The sequence below is a fragment of the Urocampus carinirostris genome, chromosome 5 (assembly GCF_059441175.1).
Source record: "Urocampus carinirostris isolate Australia breed hairy pipefish chromosome 5, RoL_Ucar_1.0, whole genome shotgun sequence".
Classification (NCBI taxonomy): Eukaryota; Metazoa; Chordata; class Actinopteri; order Syngnathiformes; family Syngnathidae; genus Urocampus; species Urocampus carinirostris.
The window spans coordinates 17997370-18019583 of NC_142353.1; the positions used below are offsets into that span (position 1 = coordinate 17997370).

Genomic DNA, 22214 nt, shown 5'->3' on the forward strand with positions numbered 1-22214 from the left:
CTTTTAAATAATTTTTGGAATGTTTCTGCTGCACAATTGCTAGGATGAATGCCTCCACCAGGGGGTGCTGCTTTCTTTCTTTTGTTTGACCGTGCGTGCTCTTCATTTTACAGCCTGCCATGACAACAGAGGAACTGTTGTGATGGAAAGCTTTGGGCCTAGTACAAGTAGCCCCGTTGTTTTGTGTTTGAAAGCCTTTGGCCAAATCTATCGTCCAACATTAAGTATTTAGGGTTACTTGTCTTGTATAGTCAGGATGTATTATTTAACAATTAAAATGTATTTTATTAGGTTTTGTGTCTTGAAATAGTGAAATGGCTCATCACACTAAAGTCAAGGCGGCTGCATGGATTCCTCAGATGGTCGAAACAAAAAATACATTCACGGGCAAATTGTCTACAGCTGAATTTGAACTTTGAAATTTCTCCTCACTTGAATGAATGGTTGCTCAGAATTGTGACGTAATAGTCCGAGGGTGAGTGGCTAACATTAACCATTCACAGCCAAACTAGTTTCAGTAAAATTTAACTTTAAAAAAATGCTACTGAATTAACGCCCAACCCTTAAATGTGAAGCACTGCACAAATGTGGTCATTCATTAGAAGAAACAAAAAAAGTCCCTTGAAAGTCCTTTTTTTGGAGGACTATCAAGGGCATAAATGTGTGCCTCCATAAGGGTATTACATTAACATTGGTAATTAGTGCATTTGGGTAGAAGATAATTTTCAATCTTTTCATTCTACTAGATGGTTCTGAAGGCAACAGTTCAAGCATGTAATGTCTGGGTTGATTTTAAGGACTTTTCCTTTTTCTATTTTACTATATTCATCTTTTTAGGTTTTTTTTTTTACCTAATGTTTTTTTACCTAACTGTGTTTCTATGTTTAAGAATCATTTGTTTTATCCATTTGGTAAATTTGCTTTTTTTGAATTGCAAGAAAAAATGTTTCTTCTGTTCCATTAAATTACAATGCTAAATTCAACTTGATGCATGTTCAAGTAATTGCTTTTTACTACCTCTTCCTGCTTAAAATCCTAATCCAAGATGTACCCAAAGTAAATTGAATGCTGTTCTTGACTTGGAGAATATGGACATTTTTGGCATCTTTTAAAAGGGAACACTGAAGTTTTGTCCCTAAAATAATCACTGAAAGTGCTACTAACATTGAGTAATCTAAGTTGGAACACACAGAAACAGAAGGTTTTTGTTCTCGCCCGATTTTTTTTCCAATTACATGTCGGTAAAATAGTGTAGCATGGGCATCTTAGCTGGAAAACAGGTGAGGCATTAGCTTGAAGCCTTTACCTCAAACCTTGTAAAAAATAATCACAATCTGAAAAATGTAACATTGTATTCTACACATTTTTCTAAAGGTATGTCAAAGTGTTTCCAAAAGTGGCCATATGGAGGCAACCAGTTTACAGCCCTAAAACCTTTGCAACTGTGTATTTCACTTAGGGAAATTCTTAGACATAGTGGAAGAGTTGCAAATCTTTTACTTCACTTTCCAGAATTCAATCAGTGATTGTGCACACTTGCGCGTGATAAGCAAGCGTAAAAAATAGATCCCAGGTTTCATTTACGCACTTTTATTTTCGGCACTAATTTGAATACACCCCGTAAAATTGCATAGAATTATGTTGGGAACTTTATTGCCTAACCAATGTGTCAATCCACATTTGAACTAGTCACTATTGGCCATAGATTTTTGAAGCCAAAGTTGTCATGCCCGGCATTCATAGGCTATGGCAGGCTAAGTACAGTAAAAAACATTGCAATTGCCTGATAGTTGTGTCAATCAAAAGGTCGTAGGCTAACGGACATTTTGGAAATCATCTGACAAGTCTGTTTTATTTTTAAAGTGGTATTATGGAGCAAAACTAACTGATTAGAACAAGGAGCGCCAAACGATGTAGGAATGCTTTCAAGCTGCTTTTCATTTTAATGGCATTATCGTGTGTTTTAGAGTAAATATTTGACACTGTTGGATTCTCTGGACTCTTGTGAACGTAAACAGACCATGTTTGTAAATAATCGTTTCATGAGTGTAATATTACAGCACTTTTTGGGTGAGTATTACCGGCTTTATAGTTTTCGGGTATCCTGTTTGAGACGTGACTTTTTTTATGATGAGTATTCATATCTTGAATTCCAAATGTTTAAATTTCCATTGATATGTGGCAAGACGTATTCCAGTGACTGGTGACATCGTACAGACACGACATTGTCAACAGTCTTGACACGCCGCCGGAGGTATGCCGATGAGCAATTGATCTAATATCTATTTTATATTTCCGCAGGGTTTTCAGATTGGCACCAGGGAACTGGAAGAAATGGGAGCTCAGTTCTGCGTAGCCCTTTTAAGGCTCAAGAGAATGACGGGCCTCCACACACATCAGCACCTGCTGGACCTGGAAAGCGACCTCAAAAGCGAACTTATTGGGGCACAGCCCAAATTAGTCAGGTGAGAAGTGTCAAGCAGATCACGGTAAACAAGATTGAATGTGTTCGAAATTGTTAAACCTGACAGAGGCCTTTTCGATTGACTGTATGGATGAATTCATTTGAAACCATTAGCTGGGGGGACTGAAGTCACTTGATTGGGACTCAAGACTTAAAGAAAACATTTTATGGTTTAAGACTTGCTTGGTTAAATGTTCACTATTACTAAACCTAGATATTTATTTTAAAGTAAAATTATTTTTACTATTTTTTTTTCAAATGTAGTTGAATGTGACTCGACTTGACGGTTATGATATTGCTCTAAATAACCAATTTTTGTTTCTTTACAATTATCCCGTTTTAGTTATTGGGCCGATAATTGCAACATCTATCGTATCTGTTCACTGAATGTAAGGTAATTATTGTGCATAAGTGGTTGACTTGTTAATCATCCTGGATTGTTTTGACGAAAATTTGGAAAAAGCTTAACAAATCCATCGTTTGAAAATTGTCGAATGCAGCTAATCTAGCAATGAGTGCTAATAGGTGCATATTTACTTGTTGAAAATACAGGGTTACTCCACTTTAACAAAAGACACTTCTGGGATTACCTTGAGAAATATTTCACTACTCGTCAACAAAATGGGCAAAATCCCACCTCTGAAATGGTGGTTCAGATTTATCCCGTCTAACTTTACCACAGCTAAGATTCAGCACTCTTTTCCAAACAACAGATAACAAATCGTTACAGTAAGCTATTTGTTTACGTAATCATTTAGATGTTTGCTGCCTCTGTTAAGTCAGTTGATGGTTTTATTCCCCAAACCACTTAACTCTCCCCTTCCTCCACCTCTCTTCCCTGGAGCATCTTCCTCTCGCCTTCTCGCTCTTCTCTGCCCTCATATTGATAGTTGTTCATTCATCATTGATGTCTTTGATCATTAAGGGACTGGCAATGTTCTCTCCTTGGAGATTGGATGCTCTCAGATAGCCAGCCAGCCAGCGAGGCAGGCCTAGCCGCCTGCCCGCCCATGCTAGCACTTAGCATTTAATAGGTCATCATTGCAATGATTTTTGCGGCCATTGGAAGCGTCTGCCGGTTTTTAAAAAGCAAGATACGGTCTTGAGTGTGTGAGTGCGTGCGTAAATGATGGTACGCAAGAATGGAGGAAGGAGTTATTGGAACCCAAAGAAAGGGACATTTCCTGATCGCCATTACACACCAAACAATTACAGGGCGCCATTTGTGTTTCTCCCTCCCACTTGTATGAGCACAAGACCGGAGAGACGACCCATGATGGACTGTCTCCTCGGGATCACGTTTCAGACCATTAACACCATTAAAAAGCCACTAAAGCCACTAAAACCGCAAAAGATGCTGCAGCCGTTAAAGCATCGGGGCACACCGGAAAGAAAAAAAGAAACAAAGAATGACTTTTTTTATAACAACATATCAACATATTCAAATCGTTGGATTTAAAAGATCGGGGCGTTTTATAATATGTAGTGGCCTTTTAGCCTTTTATAAAGATTTTTGTAAATGCTCGTAGTTTTTGTAGATTAGGTACGGTATTTTCTGCACGATAAGGTGCACCGGAGTATAAGGCGTACCCCCCAAAATAGCCTTTTTTTTTTTTTTTTTTCATGTTTCACATACAAGGTAAACAAGACTATATGGGGTGTGAAATTAAAGCTTCAGTAAGAGGTAGGGGCGTATAAGGAACATATAAGCACATTTAAATTAAAATAATTTATTTCATATAACATAAATAAATATGACAGCTGGTTTCACGAAGATTAATTAAAAAATAATTGATAAATGGTTACTGTGCTGTCCTTATTCCAAAGTATCCCCTTTTTGGGCAGGTAGACTGCTAGCTAACGCCATGCAACAACAAAAAATGATTCACATTTAAAAATCTGCGTCGGTGCTGCCATTTAAGTTCTGCGTCAATTAAGATGTTAACCTAATGAGGGCGCTCCAAAACCACTCTATGTTTCTCAAAGGCAGAACAGTGACTTCACACTGGTCACAGATGATTGTGAACCAGACATTACTTATAGTATGTCTATTTGATTAAACTTACACAATTCATAAAACTACAAACTGTTGGATGAAAAACTTTAAAATAATTGATAAAGCCCTGAAAATTGGTTAGAGACAAAAACATGACTATTGTTCCATTTTGGTTATTGTGGAACCCCTTTTGTCATTGGTTGAAATGCCACAAGCACGATTATACACATATCATGTTAACCACAATAGGGCACTCAAAGACTACTTTGTTATCAAAGGAAGAACAGTTACCGTATGCTAAACCATTTAATTATAACTGCATTTCCTATTTTATCAACCGTATTTCTGGTATGTAAGACGCACCGGGATTTAAGGCACATTTTCAACTCTCTGGCCAATTCTGGGTATTTAGGGTTAGGTTAGGGCCTATAGTCCAAAAAATACGGTAATCATATTTTTGTGAAGCATTATGTAAAGTACATTCAGTGATCAACTGCATAGTCTGTAACAAAAGAAGTTGTCACATTTCAACAGTTTGATATCAAACAGTTTTAAAAGGGGTCTATGGTAACTATGCATTCATTTCAAATAGGTTTTCAGGTACAATCTGGCATAACACGTCAGCTCTCTTTGATAGAAAAATTTACACGTATAAAATGTACAACAAACTGAATCTCTAATCTTACCAAGGCGACTCGTACGCTGTTTTGTTCAACTGTCCGTGTTTTCTCTTTAAATGTACTTGCATCAACAAGCATTATTCCCTGCTTGCAAACATTGCAAATAGTCTTTTTATTCGCCTTATCCAGGCTAAATTGCTACCAAACTTTAGAAGTTTTGGTACGGGGACGTGATGTTGACTCCACCTGTATGTCTACGTTCCCGCTTGAGACGGAGACACATTATTGCGCATGTGCGAGTATATGCAGAGATTATATTCATGTAGAGATGCCTCTTTTTGTTGGAAAAGTGTGTCTAGAAACAATGGTCGACAATGCAATTCATTGTCAAGTCAAGTCGACTAATTCTATTACCGATACTTGTTGATAACGTCAATTAATCACTGCAGCCCTTGTTAGTAGGTATGTAGGACCACGGTCCTCTGTTACGCGTTGGTCCCAACACTGGTCTTGACTTAATAGTTTAAGAAACCCGGTTCGATCAAACTAGTCATGTTTTGTCTGTGTGTCTATCAGTTGCCCTACCACTTATGTGATGGATGAGGATGAGCCGTCCTTCCTGGAGGCGGTAGATTACAGCGCCGAGAGCAGCAACGACGAGGATGCCGAAGTAGACCAGGAAGTTGTCGCCGCCGCTGCCGACGCCGGAGACGCCGAAGTCCCGGAGAAACTCTCGGACTTGCAGCACAATCACGAAGCTTAGAAATCTGAGCCTGCCACAGCCGCCAATGACTGAGTTTTTAAAATTAAGTTATTTATTTATTGTTTTTTTTAAAGCTGAGTTTCGACTCCAAAACCAATGAAAGTAACCACTCTTCCACTTTCCAATCTATACTACCTGCTGCCATCTGTCTCAAAGGCTGGATTTACACTGCAAGTGTTTGATTCCCTTTTTTGCGTGCTTTCTCCTGAGACAGTTTTTTTCTATGCATAAATGTCAATACATGGCAGTAAACACGATCATAAGTTAATATTACAAACGTAATTTTTAATCATTCTCTAACTAAATTAATAGTGGGTTATTTTTCTCATTCCATTTTTTTAGAAATGCAAACCTAGCATTTGAATATTGGAGTGAAATTTTTTTGTAAACACGGTACAGTAAATTACAGACTATTAGACGCTGCTTTTTTGCTCCATTTTAAACACCGCAGGCTTTATATAAAGCTTTTTTTGTGGCAGCAAAATACAGTGATGACTTCCGTAAACTGACCTTTTGAGAGAAATAAGTCCATGTTCTTGCTAATATTAGTCATATATTGCATAACAAGAGTAAAAACGGGAGGTTTGACAGAATTTTATTAAATATTTATAACATACAGTATTAAATCTTTTTCACCCACAAATCAAGTCCTCAATTTTTACATCCAAATTAAACAGTAATGGAGGTTATTTATCAAAAACGCTCCACTTCTATCCCTATATCATCGGCTTCAATCTCAGGTTGCTGAAGTTTCCTTTTATCCTCGAGGAATGATGACAGACGAATGCAATTTAGTCCATTGTTGTAGCAACCCTAATGACAACACGAAAAGACACGTCTGTGTTTCAATCTGACACTATTCTTCACAGTATTGTTTCCCTCGCACTGTCTAGAAATATTGGGCTCTCATTTCACACAACACAGCCTTCGTTTTCATTTTTTGGGGCACTTTAGTAAATATGTGCTCGTCTTTGTAACCGCCATCTTGAATACTCACATGTTCCAAAATCACGAGACTTAAACAACGATGAGCAAAACACTAAACGACGCAGCTAAAACGGCATCAGGGGCACGGTGACTAATTCTCAATGTGTAAATCAAATTGAATATTGGCTTGTTCAATGCCAATGACGATGATATTTGTCAAGGTTACATTTTATAATGTCCTGCGATTGGCTAGCAACCAGTTCAGGGTGTCCCCTGCCCACTGCCTGATGATTGCTGGGATGGGCTCCAGCACCCCCACGACCCTACTGAGGATAAGCGGTGCAGATAATGAGATGAGATGAGATGAGACGTTTCATAATGATGTTCTTCCAAATATTATTATGAGAAAAAACTTCGAGTTAACTCTTTCTTTAAACCGAATTACACAATAAAGTAAATGCAAATGCATATGTACTAGCTGATGAAAAGACTCAACCTTGACTTAATTTTGCACCTGCAGTGTAAATCCAGCCCTGAAGTGTCTGTGGAGTTCTAAGATGGTGAGTCTATTTGACATTTTTCTGTTTGGTGCTATATTTAAGAAAATCACTCTGCAAATGGGATGATTCATGCACAGTACTTCTTGGAACTCCTCACGAATTTCCCTGTAATGACCCCCGGGGTGTTATCGGAAGCTAACACGGGCTTCCGTGTTGACACAAAACTCCCCTACTGACAAAGACACCTGCCTTCTCACGCTCAGCCTGCACTTTAACTCGTTTACTCTTCCCCACTTGCTGTCTTAAGAAAAGCTGGAGAGGAAAACCTCACCGCTAAACTCAAGTGACCTCCGTGTCAAGGGAGGCTTGACAACACTTGACCTCGTGAGCACCCTTTGTCCCCCCTCCCTCTTTAAGTGCAATGCGCATGCAGCAGAACCTCACAATGGAATGTCTCTTAAGTCATAATAGCAGATAATTTTGTAGAAACCGTATTTTCCACAATATAAGCCGCCCTGGATTATAAAACACACACCCCAAAAATTGTCTTTCGTCATATTTTTTTCATACATTAAGCACATGAAATTGAGACTTTATGAAGAGCTACCGTATGCATTCGTGGGCCATTTGTACACACATAGCATATAATTGTGCAATGATTGATCAGTCGATAAGTGTCGCTGATTCAAATGGCAAAACATTGTTTGCAATGGGAATCGAACCTGGGTAGCAGTGATGAGGGCGTTGACACTTTACCCACTTGATCACCAGTGGTACGGATAACATACTTAAATGTATTACAGATTCTCTCACTACCATACTATTTTAAGTTCCTGTGCCAGAAACACTGATTTGCATAGTGCATTCTAAAAAGTCTCTCCACTTCTTCACTGGTTTGATATGTATACATAGAGTTGTGAGAGGTATTTGCCCCCTTCCTGATTTCTGTGTTTTTTTTTGCATATGTATTACTCACAAAGGTTTTTGATAATCTAACAAATTTTAATATCACGCAGTAACAACACAAGGAAATACAAAAAACAGTTTTTGAATCCAAACTTTTACTTTGCCACTCCAGAACCTGCAATTTTTAAAGCCGTCCGGAGGTGGACTTGCTGGTCTGTTTTAGATCGGTGTCAAACTGCATGATCTAATAGTGCTTCAACTTTTGGGCACGAACAGATAGCCGGACATTTTCCTTCAGGGATTTCTGTCAAACACCAGAATACATTATTCTGTCAACGACAGCAGGTTGTCCTGGTCCTGAGGCAGTAAAGCAGCCCCACACCATGATACTGCCACCACCATGCTTTACTGTTGGCATGTTCTTTTTTGTCAAATGCTTTGCCATTTATACGCCATATGTAACAGGCGGCACACCTTCCCAAAAGTTTGATTTTGGACTCAGCGATTCCACTGAATGTTTCTCCAAAAGTCTAATCAGGATGCTTTTTGGCCAATGTGAGACGAGTTTTTGTGTTCTTTTGTTACAGCAGTGGTTTTCGCCTGTGAATTCTTCCATGGATGCCATTTTTGGCCAGTGTCTTTCTTGTAGTGGACTCATGAACACTGGCCCTAGCTGAGGCTAGCGAGGCCTGCAGTTCCTTCTATGTTTTTCGGGGCTCTTTTGTGATCTCCTAGATGAGCCGTCATTACACTCTTAGAGGATTCTTAGTTCCTGGTAAGGTTTGCCACTGTTCTTCGCTGGACCCCTACAGCCTTGGAAATTGCTTTGTGACTTTTCTGGACTGATAGATTTCATTCACTTTTTTCTAATTTCTTTTGGAATTTTTTGGATTGTGCCATGTCAATCGTGTTCTTGAGATTTTCTAGCCTACTTCACTTTGTCTAACAGATTCAATTTTAAGTTATTTATTGATTCAACACAGGTCAAGTCAAGTCATGTTTATTAGTATAGCCCTTAATCACAAAGAGTCTCAAAGGGCTGCACAGACCACAGATTATTGCAAACTACAGACTATTATTACACCATCCCCTGATCTAAAACCTACATGAGGGCAAATGATACACAGATGTTGTCAAAACTGCCTTTCGTATTTCCTCGGGTTGTCTCACACAAAAATATCTTTGATGATCTGAAACCCTTTGTGAGGGATAAATATGCAAAACACACAGAAATTAGAAAGGGGGGCCTCCACTGTCATGACCCGTGTTCAAATCCCATTGCATAATGTATTGCGATTTGGGCCAGCGATGATCATCAGTTGATCAATCACTGCACAAATTGTATCTGCGGTATATATGTAAGGCACACAGGGTTAAAAGGTGCACTTTCAAATTTCTGGCCAATTTTGGGGTACTTAATTCTTATAGTCTAGAAAATGCAGTACATTTTATTGCCATTTGTATCACTTCTTGTGGCCACTTGTCACGTCAAGAGCAGATTTTAGTAGTACCAAAATGACTAATTTCTATAAATTACTTTCATGTTTTCACAGGGCACCACATCACATATTCAGTGTTTGTTATTTTAAAATCCAAAAATATAAACGTCTTAAAGGGACAGTGTGTTAAGCGCTCCCTAGTGAGTGGTAAGAAACCTCATTCATATAGAAACAAAATATAAATTTAAATATTACGCAAATTAATACACAAACTGTCACGACCTTCATTTCCCTAATACTCGTAGGTCGAGAAATGTGTATCTAATTCACATACCATACGTCTCACCTAAAGGATGCTGACATAATTGTCTGTCATCTTGCTGTTACGGTTACCCAAAAACCTGGGCAAAATAAAAGAGAATGAAAAAAACATTTTGGTCACGTAGTTGGCGCTGTAGTTTGCTTTGTAGCACTTGTTTACAGTTGTACTACACAATACAGTAACATATAGTGGTCAAATAATACGCACTGTCTCTTTAATGAGTGAAACCATTCAGATTTTTTTTTAAGTATACTTTTTTTATATTCCTCCAAATATTTGTTTAATGATACTCTGATTTTGTTTACTCACTAATAACAAATTTGTACTGTGATTTTGTTTTTTTTTGTTTTACTTTCACATTTGGGGATCCTACTATTTGTTCTTAAAATATATTTTTTTCCTTTTCACATACTTGGACATTCTTCTATATTTGCGTGGAAAAGCTGCTTCCTTTCCTCCTTCAAGGTTCCCCCTACCAAAAATTTGCGATCTTACGACACCAATGTTGAATGTTCACAAAGACAGCGCAGTGTCCACGTAAGACGTGATAAGAAATAGCCTCCTCAAATGGACCACACGCCGCACAGTACGCACTCGAAATATTTGTACCTTTATATTTAGGCAATGTAGCTACTTGTACGTATACGTGTTCAAGACTGCTGTTGTGTATTGCGAGCTTAGCTATAGCCAAGAAGTTCGTCCACATGCATTTTATTTCCACTTGTTGCTTTTTACAGTAATATTAATGGAGTCTTGTTTCTGGGATGTAACCTGTATATATATATATATATATATATATATATATATATATATATAAGGCATGGGAGTGCCCAAGTGTGTCTGTGTGTTAGTGTGTATGTGTGTTAGTGTGTATGTGTGTATAGTTTTTAAGTTATTCCATTATTCAGCCGCTCTAATGCTTTGCTACTGTGTGTTCCCTCCCTCAATTTGATTACTCCCCCCATCCCACACTGATCGCTCCCCACTCTGGCCATTTTCTCTCTCCATCAAAAACCTCTCCGTCCTTTTTTAAAACTCGCATCATGTTTTTGTTCATCGGCTATCTTAATATTGTGCCTGTAGGTATCGTATGTGTGTTTGGATGCTCAAACAAATTGAATTGTTGTTTTCTTCTGTATACAGAAAGTCAAGAAGAAGCCAGAAATAAGGATGTATAATGAATAAAAACATGATCAACTATGTCTTGTCTTCCGTATTTATTTGGTCTGTCCTCGCATGACAAACGTACAACCCGTGGACCGAGAATGCTGAAAATGTAGGAAACGGCAGAGAATTGGACCAAACCAATTGCATGGATGTACAAAAACATCTGCAACTTGTTCAGAAAAATAAGAAGCTGCTTTTTGGATTTGCGCTAGTGATACAGTGTTGAAAAGATTTGAGGGAGTAGTTTTTGAGAATTTCAAGACTGAGCAGAGAAATGTTCTAAAGCAATGAACAAAAAAAAGTAATTCGATACATTTGGGTATTTTCTCTTGATTTGGGTCGTGACTTGTAATTAGGGTGCGATGGTTGTTGCTGGAATCAGACTAGTAGCCTCATTTATAAAATTGTGCGTAGTAAAGATCATTAAAGGTGGCCTACTGAGGAAACACTGGAAGTGCGTTCGAATGAAAACTTACTGATTGATTTAACAGTGCACACTCACGTCTAAACTATGTTTCTATTTATGAATCACAATCAACTCTAAAGTTGGTGGACGTGAGGGAACCGCCCCTTTATGCCTATAAAAGGCCAGGGGAGCGCCCTTAATGAGTATTCAAACACATCAAACTCGAACATGGTTAAAGCAGAGTATAGATAATAAGGCGTCATTTCGCCCCCCCAAAAAAATCATCGTAACTTGCCAAAGGTGATTCCTACAAGTTATCACGATTTACGAATATTTTAACCAAAAAAGCGTATTTTTACACAATACAACTAAAGGGTCTTGTGGGTGAGATGGATTGCTGAAAACTATTTTTATTTGGGTGAGTTCGATGTTGGCATCACGAATGTCGAAAAGGCAGAGGATTGGCGTTGTACCAAAAATATGCACCCCCACGTGAAATGTCCCCCCTCACACAAACGCCCCTAAGATGACTTTGTATCCATTTTTCTACAGAATGTAATAGATAGATAGATAGATAGATACTTTATTCATCCCCGAAGGGAAATTCACTTTAGAACAGTAAAGCACGGAGCATTTGCATGTTGATGAAATCACTTTTGAGCAAGTTGGTCACGTAAACGGGCTGCAATTATTACAATTAACCAGCATTTCAAAACAGTAATTTTCAGAATGTCTCATCTATTAAAAACTTATGTGCTGCACCATAAAGCTTATTACGCTGAAATGAACGGTCAATTTTCAACCGATAAATCGGGAGACACACGTTCAGAAGATAAGGCGTCATTTCGCCGAAGAAAATCATTTTAACTTGCCAACTTGTGATTCCTACAAGTTATCAGGATTTACAGATCATTTAACCGGATGGGTCATCGGGGCACCTGTGAGGACGTAACTCTGGACAGCTTTCTTCACTGTTGATGGTTCCTGGCCTGTTTTGGGGTCTTAGCAAAGTTGGCACCAGTGCTGTGTGTGTTGTCGGCCCAACTATTGAATGAATGAATGAAAACTCTTATTTCGAACATAAAAATAAAAACAGGACAAAAACAATGAGTCAACAACAGAATAATGTCACATAAAATGTTTGATAATCTTCGCAATACCATCCTTAAACGTCATAATGCGCATAATGTCACTGCGGCACCAGTGATAATAACAATAAAAATAAACACAATACTTAACAACTTAATAACAGTTCTGATATAATAATAGCAACAATAACAAGTTAACCATAGTTTGAAATGCTGTATTTCCAATCTCCCTCATCCCATTTTCTTCATCCCTGTATTTTGCCAGTAATGCTTTTTTGTATTTAAATTTGAACACATGGATAGTTGGAATTTGTTTGTTCTTATTTTGCAAATTATTCCAAAGTCTGACTCCACACACAGACACACACATACTTTTCCTGGTGGTTCTCACCTTTGGGATTTTGAATTCACCACAGCACCTCAAGTTATAATTTCCCTCTTTCCGAGTGAATAATTTTTGTATGTTTCCTGGCACTATGTTTTTGTTGACCTGAAATAACAGTTGTGAAGTGAAACATTTTATTAAATCATCCAATTTTAATAATTTGGACTGCATGAATAAAATATTGGTATGATCCCGATATCCTACCCTGTGTATGGTTCTTATTGCACGTTTTTGAAGGATAAAAAGGGGCTGTATTGAACTTTTGTAATTATTGCCCCCAGAGTTCTGCACTATTTCTCCTCCTGCCGTCAAGACTCTGCCCTGGAGAATTATCTTCGTCAGTCCTGAAGGTTCCGTCTGCGCACAATTGACAATAGTTCTTCGGAGGGTCCAATGTGCCCTCTGTTGGTATTGTGCACCGTTTTGTTTGTCACCTGGTCTAAGCAGCTGATTCCTAGAAGTTACCTGTAGCATTGCATCTCCATTGCCTGGATTTCCAGTTTTGCTTTGAGAGTCCATGTCTCACAAGTTTAGAGGAAGATGAAAGTAACCAACGCTTGAAGAAGCCTGATCTTTTATTTCACTGCTATGGTTTTGTCCCTCCAAAACGGTTTAAGTTTAGCAAGTGCCCATGTGGTCTGAGCTTTGCTGGCCATGATTTTTGGTTCTAACACCTGTTCTGATATGCCAGCACCCATATATTTAAATTTGGTGACGGGTTCTAGCTCTCTGTTTTCAAGCCGGACATTTTTCGACACAACACTGGCAACAATAGTCAACATCGATTACACCTCTTTCTTTGTTTTTTTCATATATCCTCTTAATATGAAATGAAATGATCTGCATTTATATAGCGCTTTTCAAGTCAATGACTTCACAAAGCGCTTTACAATGTGCTCCACATTTCCCAATAGCGGCCTTGCAGCCATGTCAGGCGCTAACATGCTTATTGGGGGTATTAGGGGTTCAGTGGCTTACCCAAGGACACTTCGATATGTAACATGGACGAGCCGGGATTCGAACTGGGATCTCTTGATCCCAAGACGAGCGCTCTACCTCCTGAGCTACAAGTGTATTGATTTCAGAAACTTTGTTCGGTTTCATCCATCTGCCTTTGGGTCGTAGTTTCCCGTTTCTCCAGATTTTGTGCGTACAGCTGGGCCACAGCTCCAGTGAAAGTTAGCACATTCACTGGTCAGGTTTGTTTTTTAGAAATACCAAATGTTGCTTACAAATGAAATGAAATGAAATGAAATGATGTGCATATATATAGCGCTTTTCAAGTCAACGACTTCCCAAAGCGCTTTACAATGTGCTCCACATTTCCCAATAGCGGCCTTGCAGCCATGTAAGGCGCTAACCTGCTTATTGGAGGTATTAGGGGTTCAGTGTCTTACCCAAGGACACTTCGACATGTAACACGGACGAGCCGGGATTCGAACTGGGATCCCTTGATCCCAAGACGAGCGCTCTACCTCCTGAGCTACTGCCGCCCCAAATAGAATACACTTTGTGTTGTGCGTATGTAGTCTTGCATAATTTAAGGCCTCAGTTAAGGACCACAGTATAAGAGGATTTCCACAAGGTCGCATCAAAAAAAAACTCAAGGAAAAAGTTGGCTCCACAAGGTCCTCATTGTGCATAAAGAAAAGGATTGAAAAGCTTCCTGTCCTGTCTGTCAATCAGAGCAAGTTGAAGTACACTTGACTAACATGACTTCCGCTTTCCCCTCAAAAGAACCCCCAAACCCCCCTCCCTTTACCATCTTCAGTGAAGGCCTTTAGATGTACAGTTAGGAATAGGAAAAGAAATGACATGCTTGTTGCCAGGAAGACTTTGAAGCATCTTTTGCAATCAATCTCCCTTGGTGAGTGTGCGTGCCTTGCAGTAGAGTGTGGGAGCTAGCTTGCGGCAGGCCAATTAGTGCACCGCTCCGACTTGGCTGCACGTCAAGCGCTCTGGTGGTCCTACTGAGGGGCCACAATGGTCCCATTGAGTAACTGCAAGGCCGCAAAGAAGGAGAGGCCTACACTTTGTGTGTTGGAATACAAATGCGTCAAACTATTTGTCACTACTTTTGTTTAGCGGATGATTTGGGCTAGCTTTAATTCAGTCAAATTGTATGCAAAAAAATACATGCTGGCATACCAGTCAAAATGTGTTTTCCTCGTATTTTGTATGTGTTTTTGATCAAATTGTGCTGTATAACAATAAATAATATTGTAGACGTAAGCATATTCTTGGAATATTCCTGCTGTAGTATTCCTGCTGTAGTATTCTTTCTGTAGTGCAGTGGTTAGCACATTCGCCCGACACGCAGAAGGTCCTCTGGGTGGAAAATTATGTTGGCCTGGAGAGGGATGGGCGTTACCAGGCCGTACTTACCCAAGACACACCACGGGAAATGATGCCACTGCGACCCTGGTGGTTAAGGAATCCAACCAACCAATCAACCAACCAACCAACAAATACTCTTTTAGTAGGATTTTTGTAGTATTTTTTGGGTATTTCTGCTGTAGTATCTAAGTATGCTTTTAGTATTTCTGCAGTAGTATTTTTGTAGTATTTCTGCAGTATTTTTGTAATACTTTCACGTTTCTTGTAGTATTTCTGCATTATTATTTTTTCTGTAGTAGTATTTTTGTAGTATTTTTGTAGTATTCTTGTGGTGTTCCTCAAGTAGTATTTTAAGAGACTTGTAGTATTTCTGCAGTAGTATTTTTGTAGTGTTTATACAGTATTTTTGTTGTATTTTCATGTTTCTCTTAGTACTTCTGCTTTAGAATGTTGTCTGTAGTATTCCTGTAGTAGGACTTTTGTATTATTTTCATAGTTGGATTTTTGTAGTATTTCTGTAGTATTCTTGTACTATTTCTGCAGTCCTATTTTGTAGAATTACTGAAGTGGATTTTTCAAGAAATGTTGTAGCACTCTTGTTGTATTTCTGCAGGTGTTTGTTGTTGTATTCTTGTAGTATTTAAGCAGTACTATTTCAAGTAGGATTTCTGTGGTATTTTGTTGTATTACTGTAGCTGTAATTTTGTATCTCTGTTCAAGGGTTTTTGTAGTATCCTTCTAGTTTTTCAGCAGTAGTATATTTGTATTATTCTTGTAGTATTTCTACAGTAGTTATTTGTCACATTTTCATAGTAGGATTTTTGTAGTATTTCTGCAGTAGTATTTTTTGCAAGAGACTTGTAGTATTTCTGCAGTATTATGTTAGTAGTGTTTCTGTAGCAGGATGTTTATGAATTTCTGTAGTATTCGTTTTATTGTAGTATTTTTGTAGTATTTCTGTGATAAAGAACTAAGAAAGATTCTGAAATAATTGTTTGTGTTGTCTATTTGGTCAATAAACATGTTTATATAAATGATCTTTGTTTTTATTCCACATGGTGTGTCTTGCTGTGAGTAAATAGGTGCTGCATTGTGTTTGTTAGGTTGATTATTGCTTAATAAGGAGGATGTGCAAACATTAATAAGTTGAGCAATTGGCTAAGGTTGACAAGTATTCGCTAGTTATAAATTGGTGTCATTGAAATACGTGTAGTTTTTGTGTTTTTCTTTGTAATTGTGGAACATCCTTCTGATGTGTCATAGTAGATACATTTTGTTCTTGTGTTTGATTCAACAGGAACCATTTTTGCAATTTTGTTTTGCCAGGCGAGCAAGAACAGTGCATCCAAGGCCAACGAAACGTTTTTTTTTTGTGTTGAGTGTGCGTTTGTGTGTGTTTAGAGACAAGGATTTCATCTCCAACACACAAAAACATGACATTCAAACCAAACTCAGGGCAAAAATGTTATGTAGTAGTCAGTGTCGTCCTGGCAACAACTTCCAATTTCGATTCAAGGATTCCTTCGAGTGTATGGAGTATAAAAGTTGACATTTTAGTACTAACTTATTCCAAGGAAAACTTATTATATAAAACTAAGTTGAATGTAGACTGGATTATTTTCCAATGAAAGTGGTTGGGGGGTTGTAATGTAATTGACTTAAATATCCTGTCAAAGTCCTGAAGTCAGGTTTGATTTTTTCTCTCTCTCCCTCTCACTGGTCCTTACTTTATTTGTGTGCTCTCTTCCTGGTTTTAATTTCCACCACACATCTGGTGTCAATTGTCCTGATTACTCTCCAATATCACCTCTCTCTTCACTATTTAAACCCTGGGTTTCCTTGGCTCAGTGCTAGTTTGTTGCCTGTCTTTTCTAGGTTTAAGCCTTCTTTTTTTTCTTCCAGTGTTTCAAACCCTTGCCTCCTTTTCTGATATTTATGACCTTTTCTCCGCATGCGGCTCCCAAGCTGCTTGTTGCCGACTCCCTCATAAGGGAAGCGTTCCTTCCTTCCATTTTCATCAGCAAAAATTTGAGTGCCTGCGTGCGGGTGTGTTTATTTTGCATAAAACATCACATTATCGTGTATGTGCACACTTGATTGTTTGCATCAAGATTGGTGTGGGTGCATGTCACATGTCATGGGGCCTTCTTTCCTATTTTGCATATCAATAGAATCAAGATAGTAGACACACAGACACATATACACGCAAACACTCGAGCGCACGCACACACAACGACAACATAATTGGCTTCGTCGAGCGCCAACGTGCACCTCTCGTTGTCCTGGTAACCGGGGAGACAGATTTTTTTATTCGAAGGGGCACTTACTCACATCCTGTCTGTTATTCCCGTTTTCTTTATTTTCTTATTTTTTTATTGGCTCTTTTCAAAGCTCTCATCCAACAAGACACCCTGCTGGCAGGCATATGCAAATGAGGTGGCCATCCACACCAATTAAGAGTAATGCCATGGCTGGCCCCAGTAGCAGTGACATTTTTGGGATTTGGATCTATCTACCTACTTACCACCCTACCTACCACCCTACCTACCGCTCTACATACTGCCCTCCCTACCACTCTACCTACCACTCTACCTACGACTTCACCGACCACCCTACCTACCACTCTACTACCTACCAGTCAGTCTGCCAAAGTATACTTGATCAGAATTTAGCAACACATTCCAAAAACATGCATTTCAGGTGAATTGGCCGGTCCAAATTGTCCCTAGGTGTGAATGAGTGAATGAGTTGTCTGTCCCTGTGTGCCCTGCGATTGGCTGGCAACCAGTTGGGGGTGTCCCCTGCCCACTGCCCGGAGATGGCTGAGATGGGCTCCAGCACCCCCGCGACCCTAATGAGGATAAGTGGTACGGCTAATGAGATGAGATGAGATGAGATTTTAAATTTACATTTTTACATCATCACTCATAATTGGAATTTGTGTTGCTGTCAATCAATATTATATAAGTAAATCTATGAATGGAAGTCGTTTTTTGTTTGTTTAAATTTGAGATTATTTTGCCTCCCAAACCCAAATTTATCTACCAAATCGGAAACAGACAATTACCTGTGAAGGATGGACTTTTTCTTTCTCCGCATGTTCAAATCCGGGTCGCGAGGTGAGACGGGTAAAAATAAGCGCTAGGATGACCAGTTTGAGGTTTTTATTACATAAAATTAAAAAACAAAACAAAAACGAATGTTCTGGGCTAGTGATTACAGAACAAGGCTGTAAAGGTTTCACAAGTGCGTGTTAAAAATGGTCGAACATAATTTACAGAAATCCCGTAGTTAATGGGGACCAGAATTCATTCGACTCACGAAAAATACTAGATCAGAAATTTTTTTTCGGGATGTCGAAAAATATCCGGACATTCCTGTAATTTAGATTTAGTATTTTATGCACCTTTTTCCGAGTACAGGACAGAACTGTAGTGCTTCTTTCCTCCGCTACCGGCATTTGGCGCTGTGAGAGAAGGAATCCGGCTTCCTCTTCCTAGTTCGTATGTAAAATTTCTATACTGTATCTCCAGCACGCTAAAAACTTTGACATTTATATTGTTTGATATCTCGTGCATCCATTCAATATGGTTGGTGTAATGGTTCCCAAACTTTTGCAGCCTGGCGCCCCGTTGGCTCCCCAGTGAATTCCTAGTGGACAAGCATTTTTAGCTAGAGTCACAGCATTGGTCGCAAATGCTGCTTTGATGGAGGTTTGTTTACCTCTCAGTCCACTTGTAGATGCACCTTCTTCGTCTTTTACTTGTTATCCTTTTTGACATGCCGTGTTTTGTAATTTTTGATCATTTTTAAGGTGCTGGTACAAAAGCCTTGTGTTGTTTCTGGACCAAGCGACAACGCGAAAGTAAATTCTGCAACAGGCGTTTTCTTTTGTTCCACGTCGGCTTCGTCAAAGCCAAAATAGGTCCAAAAAAGTGATGTGCCGCCCTTCTTCGGTGCAAGTTTCGTTTCTTTCTCATTTGTTGACTCTGGGACTATGTTTACGGAGTCCGCCATGACACTCAATGAGCTCACACGGTGGGTGTGGCATAATGTGGTGCTTGCAAACTTTGAATCGCGTTTATTGGCTTGTGCTATTTTTAAAACTTGCTTCTGATTGGTTGGCGCTTTTAAAACTCGAACAGTAACAATTGTGGTTGGCCAAAACTTCATCCCTCACTACAAAACAACAAACCACACCAAAAACAATTTCAAGCAAGAAAATACATTATATTTTACTGTCTTGACTAGCCTAAAGAAATGTGTTTGCTGCATTCGTTCTTTCATTTAATAAATAAGCATGGGAAATGTTCCCTCACCAGATCCCGTGCCCCATTCTGGCCTGTACACATTTCAATGGACCGATGTAACGGTGAAAGATTTCATCTTAGGTTAGCTGCGGTCTCAGGGGCGTATCAAATTAGCATTGGCTGGCAAAAGAGGAAACGGGAAGTATACTGTCCTGCATACACAAATCAAACTCAAGTGCAGTCTCACAATTCATCTGGTTGCACGCAGGAAGTTAGCGTCCCCGTGTCAGCTGTCCGTCAATGGCGCAAGGTCGAAAAAGTTCCCCGTCAGCGAGCGCTCATTGATTTATGACGACGTCGAGCAACGCGCTCATAAACTGCAAGTACACAAAAATGGAAGAAAAATTGGTGATGTCAAAAAAAGATACCTAGAAAAAACCCACAAAGCGGAAGACGGTGACTTGGATTTAAACCTTTTACATGCAGTAATTTTCATTCACCATGACGTCAAGGGCCTCCATGTTTCAAACTGAGAAGTGATGCGTCAACAGAAAAATAATTTCCCCCAAAATACTTTTAAGTAAAGGGACACTGTGAAATATTTGATCAATCCAGCCTAGCAAAAGTATTGGCCCTACATTTTGTCATATTGCCACATTTCAGGCTTCAAACTTAAAGCTAAAAACATGATTAAAACATAAAAAAAGATACAATCATGAAGTGGAAAAGAATGATTTCAACATTCTATATTTTATTTACAACCCAAACACTGAAAAGTCAGTGTTGCAAAAATATTACCCCCCTGTTCTCTCAGCTCAGCTAACAGATTCCAGATGACTTCTGAATGATACAATGTCGACCTAAATGACTAGAAATGACAAACTGAGTGCAACTGTGTGTCATTAAGTTTTAGTTTAAAAGCACCTTCCCTGTGATGGGCTAAGAGGTCTGTGAAAGGAGTCACTGGAAAACAGACGTTATGAAGACCAAAAAACACACAAGGCAGGTCTGGGATAAAGGTGTGCAAAAGTTCAAAGCAGAAGGAAGATTTTGCAACATTCGCACATCTCCCAGAGCACTGTGAGAGAAATAAAATCAAAATGGAGAGAACATAACACCACTGCAAACCTACCAAGACCTGGATGTCCCTATTTACCTTTGGCTCAAACAATGACAAAACTAATCAAATAAGCAAACAAGAGGCCTATGATCACATTAGATGACTTGCAGGCATACACAGCTGAGGTTGGACTATCTCTGGATAAGACCACTATTAGTCGCTGTCTGACTAAATCTTCCCTTTATGGAAGAGTGGCAAGAAGAATGCCCTTTCTGAAAGAATATGATGAAAAAGGCTAGTTTAGCATCTGCAAGAAGCCACATGGGGCACACAACTGACACGTGTAACAAAGTGCTCTGGTCAGATGAGACCAAAATGGAACTTTTTGGGCCAAATGCAAAACGTTAATTTTGGCGTGAGAGTAACACTGCACTTCACCCTGAAAACACCATCCCCACCATCAAATATCGTGGTGGCAGCATCATGCTCTTGGTTTCCTTTCTTCAAGGACTTTTGAAGATCGTTCGAGTTGATAGGAAGATGAATAAAGCCAAATAAAGGGCCAGCCCGGCAGTTTTGGGATTCTTTGGGCAGAGCCACAGCGCATTGTTTACACTCACCCACAACTTGATGTAGATATTCAACAACACATCCTATATGTACATATGTCCTTTTTGTACATATGCGTTTCATTTTATTTATATTGTATCCTGGTTTTAAACTTCTTTGATTAACATTGTGCACCAGGATAACAAAGAAAATTGCATGGGCATTTTTGAGTAAATGACTATACAAACAACATTGTTTTCTGGTGGTAAGAAAAACTTAATTTATAAAAAAGAAAAATATTGATTTTTAATAATAAACAAAACTACTTTATCATATAAACATGCTCTTAGGCAAAAATGCTCATAGGTCGAGATATAAGCTTTCATTTTATATGATAGGAGCCTTACCTAAAGGGAGCTGATATAATCATCCGACATCTTCCTGCTACGGGTACTTAATAAGCTCAAAAAGGCTGGGCAAAAAAATGAAAAGCGAAATGATATGTTTTGGTCACTTGGAGTCTCTGAAGTTTCATTCTTCATTTTGTTTTTCCGTTGTACTACACCATATAGTGACATCCAGTGGTCAAATGATACAAACCGTCCCATAAATATTGCTCATTATCAGTGCATCAGAAAGAAAAAGCCTCACTTAGCCTGCAGGACCCTCATCTGAGGGACTTGCATAGAGGAAGGGCCTGCACGCACGTACACACGCTGGCACACACACAGTGGGGTCCCCCTCAGGATTAGTCAATTATTAAACGATCCAGCCCACTAAGAAAGAGTGTTATCGATTGATTGTCATTATTACACTGTGTCTTGAATAATTCAGTTCTTTTAATAGCAAAAGGCAATATGGAATCAAAGAACGATCAGTACAGATGGGAAGGCGAATTTCAATTTTGACTTGTAGGGTGTTTGACAGGCAGTGTTGGTAATTAGTTACAGTAACTAGTTACTTCATTTAAAAAGTAATTCCTTTACCCCCCCCCCCGACTACTGAAAAGCAAAAGTAGAAGTAACTATCTTGTGA

At 39.0% G+C, this 22214-nt stretch overlaps 1 protein-coding gene across 1 annotated transcript in view; it reads left to right on the plus strand.

Moving 5' to 3' along the window:
* The window catches only part of agtpbp1 (ATP/GTP binding carboxypeptidase 1), a 44295-nt gene extending 38175 nt beyond the window's left edge, over positions 1–6120 (plus strand). Inside the window, exons 26-27 of the mRNA XM_088336043.1 lie at positions 2302–2465; positions 5657–6120. Of these exons, the coding sequence (XP_088192169.1) occupies positions 2302–2465; positions 5657–5843 (351 nt within the window). The 3' untranslated portion in view covers positions 5844–6120. The remainder of the gene's footprint in view (positions 1–2301; positions 2466–5656) is intronic.
* The last annotated feature ends 16094 nt before the right edge of the window (positions 6121–22214 follow it).